Source organism: Hippocampus comes, unplaced genomic scaffold (genome assembly GCF_001891065.2).
Source record: "Hippocampus comes isolate QL1 unplaced genomic scaffold, H_comes_QL1_v1.1 scaffold81, whole genome shotgun sequence".
Taxonomy (NCBI): Eukaryota; Metazoa; Chordata; class Actinopteri; order Syngnathiformes; family Syngnathidae; genus Hippocampus; species Hippocampus comes.
The window spans coordinates 276,297-282,030 of NW_017806179.1; the positions used below are offsets into that span (position 1 = coordinate 276,297).

Below are 5,734 nucleotides of genomic sequence, written 5' to 3' on the forward strand. Positions count from 1 at the left end.
GCCCCGCCCGCCCCACCTGCGCGCACGTCCACCTGCGAGGAGTTGAGCAGCTCGCCGCTCCGGGAGCTCACCGTCACGCGATAGGCCGCGCCGGGGCTCAGCCCGTCCAGCGTGACCCCGGTGGCGTCGGGAAGGAGCGTGGTCCGGCGCGGGCTCGAGCGGTTGGACCGCAGCCACACCAACAGGGTGTCGGCGGCGCCCGCGGGCGGGCTCCAATGCAGCCGCAAGGTGGCGCCGTCGGTCTCGGCCGTCAGGTTGCCGACGGCGGCCGGCGCTCAACGCAAAACGAGAGGTGGGCAAACTTTCCGTCAACCGTCTTTGGAAGTCAAACGGACGCGTGCGGCGGGGTACCCGTTTGAGTGCGGACGGCGCTGCGGTTGCGCAGGCCGCCGGCCTCCGTCGCCACGGTCACGTTGTAGCGCGTGCCCGGCGTGAGGTCGTCGAGGGCGCGCGAGGTGGCGGTCCTCTCCAACGTCTCGTTCAGCAGCAGGTGCGCTAGTGGGAGGGGCCTACGGTCATGTGCCAATGGCGCGGAAAGGGCGGCGGGCTCGCGCACGCGCGCGAGAGGTACCACAATCGTCGTCCGCAACTCCGGAAGGTCCCCAGAGGAGAAGCCGGAAACGCTGAGTCCCGCCTGGGCCCGCCTGCCAGGACAGTCGCAGGCTGTCGCTCCGCCTGGAAGTCACGTGCAGGCCCAGCGGCGCCGAAGGACCTGACGCACAACGCAAGCACACGTGAGCAAACGACATCGCGCGGCGGCGGCGGCTCTGAAAGCGGGACACAAATAACCTCTCTTGAAAGCTCAGACCATTTGAGGTGGGCGGGGTCGTGAAAAGGTCAACGTTGCTCAAACAATGTTGTACTTTGAGGCCTTCTTTTCTCACACGCACGCACGCAAAACAAGAGAACAATTGAGGACGGGAAATGAACGGAGAGCTCGGCCCGGCGTGGAAACGCACCACCTTCTGTTTTGGATGCCTTCCAACACACACACAGGCCCTATCGCCTCCCGTCAGCCGCCTCTCCCTTCCTCTTTCGAATGGGAGGCTGAGTGAGGGGACGCTCCACGGGGAGACCTGCGCTGCGGCCGTCACGTCCGCAGGTCTCCCCGAGCGGTCACCGTGAGTTTGGCGTCCCCAAAGCCGAATCATTTCCTGCGGGCGCCGCAAGATGGAAGCGAGGGCCACAACGGCGGCTCGGCTCTCTCGGATTGTGGCTCGCAATAGAAAGCACAAGCAGCAAGCAGAGAGGGGGCGGGGGGGGGAGGGGCAACGATGCCTTCGGGCAACTTACTGGTGCGCACGCTGACGTTGGCCACTTCCTGCGTGTCGGCGGAGCGGACGCGCAACACATGTGCGCGTCCCGGTTCCAAGCCCCGCAACAGGCAGGTGAAGACGGCACCTGGGAACGGCGGGCTCTCGCGCCGCGTGGCGTTCGCCGCCGCTTCTTCGGCTCCTGCGCCGTCGCGGCTCCTTCGGGCGCACGGGACGTCTTCGGCGGCGCCCGCAGACCGCGCGGCTAAGGAGCAGTTGGGCGCCCGGGTGCTCGCCATGAGCTCCACCCCATCCCAACCGGACGTCACCTCACGGATGGACGGGCGGCAGCCGTGCGACGACTCGTCCGTCCCGGCTGCGCCGATCAGAGCCTGAAGGACACGCCATCATTATCATCATCATCATCATCATCATCATCGTTGGCGTGGTTAAAAATGACAGTCAAGCACGTTCTCCACGATAACGCGGTGGAATGTGGGCAGGCTCATCTCAACGAGGCATTCTGATGAGTCGCACGCACCAAGCCGCAAAGTGCGGCCGCTTTGGGCCATCTCGTTGTCAAATGAGAGCAACACACACACACACACACACACACACACACACACACACACACAAACACACACGAGCAAAGCCGCAAGGGCTCCAGGGCGCCTCGTCGACAACGACGCCGTTCACCTCCTGCTCATCCTCGCGCCGTCGCTTACCTGCAGCATCCACGCGACGGCGACGCGTGGCCAAAGCGGCGGTCGCGGCGGCATTTCGGAGGCGGCGAGCCGGTCGGGGCGCTTCTGCTCTGTGTGCGCAGCGACGGGCCGCTTCCCACCAGCGCAGGGGGCAACTCCGGGAGCTCCGCCTTTCCTGCCCGCCCTCTTTGTCCTCCGCTTCCTGTCCGGCCGCGCTGCAAATGACCTCCCGTGACAGCCGCTTGCACTCCACGCTCTTTGGCGCGCCGGTCACCGAGGAGCCCTCGGCGATCCGAGCGGCCGCCGTCAGGCTTTCGTGACACCTCATTCTCAAAGGTCATGATGCAAGATCCAAGTCCAAAGCAACATTTTGCACAGCCTTCACTGGCCATTTTGTGAGGATTTCACCAACTGGAACTTCAGAAACGGGTTTCCAGCTTGCAGAGGGTGACAAACGTCCAACGACCGGCGCCCCCGGGGCCTCTGCGTCGTCCGGAGGCGGCCGTCTGACTTGAGCGGCGCAACTCCGAGACAGCGAGCGGACACTTTCGGCTGTTTGGCATCTCCAATTTCCTTTGGACTCTTACGCCGTTGTACTCCCGCAGCAAAGAATGCCAAAGTGCTCGACGCGCAACTCCATCCCAGGGAAAAGGGCTCCGACAAATAGCATGTCGTCGAATGTCATTTGCGCAAATCGTGTCATCCCAAACGCGCTTATCCAACCGAGAGCGTTTCGCCTGAAGGGGTGCCCCCAACAAACAGCCCTCCCTTCCAAAAAGGTCACGAGCGCCCGTGACCCCCGTTCTTGTTAGCCCGCGTCACTGACCGAGGCGAAGGGAAGCGGACTTTGGCCTTGTGTGCGCGTGACTGAAGCCAATCGTGGCCGGCGAGGGGGCGTCACTCACCGGCGCGACAACGAGGGTCACCGCGACCACCAAACGTCCTCCCGTCGTCCACCGGGAAGAGGGCACGTGAGCCGCCGCCGGCGTCCTGTGAACGAAGCGCAACGGACCGGAAGGAAGCAAGCGAACGAGCGCCAGGCGGGGACAGGAAGGAAGCCTGATGGCGATGACAAAAATCAAGAAATACTCCGAATAAAAGGAGACATTTGGCACGAGCTGCAACGAGGCAAGTCGGCGGGCAGTGAGCAGCTGTTCTTGCGTCGGACTTACCGATGATGAGGGCTGACTTGAGGACGGGGACTCGCTCGCGGGTGACGATCACAAAACTTGAGTGCCCCCTGGTGGCGAAAATGACGAGGTGCAGTCAGACGATTCGACAGACGACGCGCGCATTCCAACCACTCGTCAGTCAGCCTTGGATTTTTCCATTGAGCAGTCGTCGTCGTCCTCTGGCACAGGTGAGGAAACGTTTTCGTTCGCTTCGGAAGCGTCCGAATCACGATTACGAGTAAAACTGAACATGGTGATTTGTGGCGTACATTTGGAATCATTTCCTTCCGATCGGTTGTACTATTTCAATGTATTTTGCTGTTAATATTCGGAGGGGGGATTTTTTGTATTCATTTGAACTCCTTGTAAGTTGTAGCACAAGTATTTTTCAATGGTGTTTATTATTAGTGGTAATATTGTAAAAGTATACCACCTCAAGGGGCACAGGTGAGGGAGGAAACGTTTTCGTTCGCTTCGGAAGCGTCCGAAATGAGGTGGCCGCCATTGAAGTCGAAGGGGATGACGTCCGCGCGCACGCGCAAAAAGTTGTGTACGCGCTGCCGTTGGACGAAAATGGCAGAAAGGGAAGTCGGTTTCGGTTTGCCGAAAGTCACGTGATTCCTAGGAACTTTTCTAGGGCGAACTGGGCCGCGGGGCCCGTCCGCGACCAAAGTTTCGGGAAGCGCCGCCCAGGAGCGGTAGTGCCCATATTTGGCAGGCCAGGTAGTCACTGACGGGAAAGGCCGCCACCCCCCCGCCGCGCCCCGCCCTCATCTACTTGGCCTCTTTCTCCGCCGCCCCCACCGCCGGACTCATTCGTCACGGAGACTTGAAAGTGCAACGATCGTCCCGACTTTTCGTCTCCAGCTTTCTCCGGCCCCGCTCACCGTGCAAGAAGCCAACATGACTCAAGTCAACCGCTGCGTCAAGCTGAGCTTGATCGTGTCCAACATTTTCTTCGCGGTAAGTTCGACGACTCGACACTCGCCAAATTCAAAGTGCGCACTCGCCAAATTCAAAGTGCGCACTCGCTAACCTTAGCCTCTTCGGTAGCATGTCGCCCCGCACACTTGGTTCCGCTCGAAATGAAACTTGTTAGCTCGCGCGCCGGCCCACAGTCGAGGTTGTCGGTTCGAATCCCGTCCCTTTTGTTTTCCCCCGGTGCGCGTGTTCGTCGGTCAGTCCGAATGTGAATTGGCGACCGGTCGTTGTCGCGACGATGTTGACGGCCGTCTCGTCCTCCCAGATTGTAGGAGGCGCCATTATCGCCCTGGCTTTGCTGCTGCAGTTGCTCACGCGCCTCAACGGCGCCTCGGTAAGCGTCGTCGCACGTCGTCGGTCTCGGTCGTCGCGCGCTCTGCCGGGTTCACCCCGCCTGTGTGTTTACAGCTGGAGGGCCGCGGCTCAGCCCTGATCCTGCTGTACGTGGTGGGCACCATCACCATGGTGGTCGCCGCCGTGGGTGCGTACGGCGCACACCGCCAGAGCCGCGTCGCCCTCATCGTGGTGAGTCCGGCGCGTCGCGCGCACTCGTCCTCGTCCGTCAACTTCCTCTCGAGAAGGCAAATGTCAACCTGGCCTCTTGTGCGCCTGCGCAGTTCCTGGTGTGCATGGTCATCGGCACGCTGATGATGCTGCGCGTCGGCATCCCTTTGGCGGCCGTGCGCCCCGAGGTAACGTCGCCGCCGCCAAACCCGCAGGCTCGCGCCGGCCTGCCGCCGCGGTAACCTGGGCGCTCTCGCAGGTGGAGGGCCTGATGTCCCGCCGCTTCGGAGAGCTGCTGCCGTTGGACGAAGCTGACGAAAAGACCAAGGAAATTGCCGACGGCGTTCAGGAAATGGTGAGGTCGTCGTCATCGGGGGTGCGGCCCGCGCGGGTGACGCAAGCTGACCGGGGGCGTGCGTGCGCGCGCGTGCGAGCAGATGCAGTGTTGCGGCGTGTTCAGCTACGACGACTGGCGGCAGAACATCCCGGACTCGTGCCTGTGTGACGAGGCGGCGCGGCTGGAGGGCAAATGTCAAGTCGTCAACTACAACGTGAGAGACCGACCGTCAATGAAAATGAGCATCAAAACCCAACGTGACGTGTTTTGTGTGTGCGTTACAGCTGATGATGCTCCAGATGAGGAAGTCCGTCTTCCGCCAGGTGAGTTTCGTCGGCAGGGTCGCGTGACGGCCGAGTCGCAAGTCGCTGATTTAGCTTGCGTGCAGCCGTGTTTCCCGCTCATCGTCCACTACGTGCTCCTGGCTTTTGACATCGTGATGGGCATCGCCTTCGTGTTGGCGCTCCTGGCGGTAAGAGGCGTTTTGTGGGGCGGGGGGGGGGCTCCAGATGAGGAAGTCCGTCTTCCGCCAGGTGAGTTTCGTCGGCAGGGTCGCGTGACGGCCGAGTCGCAAGTCGCTGATTTAGCTTGCGTGCAGCCGTGTTTCCCGCTCATCGTCCACTACGTGCTCCTGGCTTTTGACATCGTGATGGGCATCGCCTTCGTGTTGGCGCTCCTGGCGGTAAGAGGCGTTTTGTGGGGCGGGGGGGGGTCAGGGTGACGCCAGCGGTGATGTCACTTCCCGGTTCCCCCCACCGCTGCTGGGGCTGACCCTGTCCGCCA

The 5,734-nt window shown here is 62.0% G+C and overlaps 2 protein-coding genes across 3 annotated transcripts in view; one reads left to right on the forward strand and one right to left on the reverse strand.

Moving 5' to 3' along the window:
• ptprb (protein tyrosine phosphatase receptor type b) overlaps nucleotides 1-3,349 on the reverse strand; it is a 12,471-nt gene extending 9,122 nt beyond the window's left edge. Inside the window, exons 1-5 of the mRNA XM_019897458.1 lie at nucleotides 1,979-3,349; nucleotides 1,294-1,645; nucleotides 572-712; nucleotides 334-495; nucleotides 1-274 (exon numbers count right to left, since the gene is read on the reverse strand). The exon at nucleotides 1-274 is cut by the window's left edge and continues 269 nt beyond it. Coding sequence (XP_019753017.1) covers nucleotides 1-274; nucleotides 334-495; nucleotides 572-712; nucleotides 1,294-1,645; nucleotides 1,979-2,032 — 983 coding nt within the window. The 5' untranslated portion in view covers nucleotides 2,033-3,349. The remainder of the gene's footprint in view (nucleotides 275-333; nucleotides 496-571; nucleotides 713-1,293; nucleotides 1,646-1,978) is intronic.
• Nucleotides 3,350-3,915: 566 nt separating this feature from the next.
• Nucleotides 3,916-5,734, forward strand: part of LOC109532603 (tetraspanin-8-like) — a 9,041-nt gene continuing 7,222 nt past the window's right edge. The window contains exons 1-9 of one of the 2 annotated variants that reach the window (XM_019897528.1): nucleotides 3,916-4,092; nucleotides 4,376-4,444; nucleotides 4,519-4,635; nucleotides 4,728-4,802; nucleotides 4,874-4,969; nucleotides 5,052-5,165; nucleotides 5,236-5,274; nucleotides 5,340-5,484; nucleotides 5,550-5,662. In XM_019897528.1, coding sequence (XP_019753087.1) covers nucleotides 4,033-4,092; nucleotides 4,376-4,444; nucleotides 4,519-4,635; nucleotides 4,728-4,802; nucleotides 4,874-4,969; nucleotides 5,052-5,165; nucleotides 5,236-5,274; nucleotides 5,340-5,484; nucleotides 5,550-5,593 — 759 coding nt within the window. In that variant the 5' untranslated portion in view covers nucleotides 3,916-4,032 and the 3' untranslated portion in view covers nucleotides 5,594-5,662. Of the gene's footprint in view, nucleotides 4,093-4,375; nucleotides 4,445-4,518; nucleotides 4,636-4,727; nucleotides 4,803-4,873; nucleotides 4,970-5,051; nucleotides 5,166-5,235; nucleotides 5,275-5,339; nucleotides 5,485-5,549; nucleotides 5,663-5,734 lie in introns of those variants that run through there. The other variant, XM_019897529.1, reaches the window with a different exon arrangement.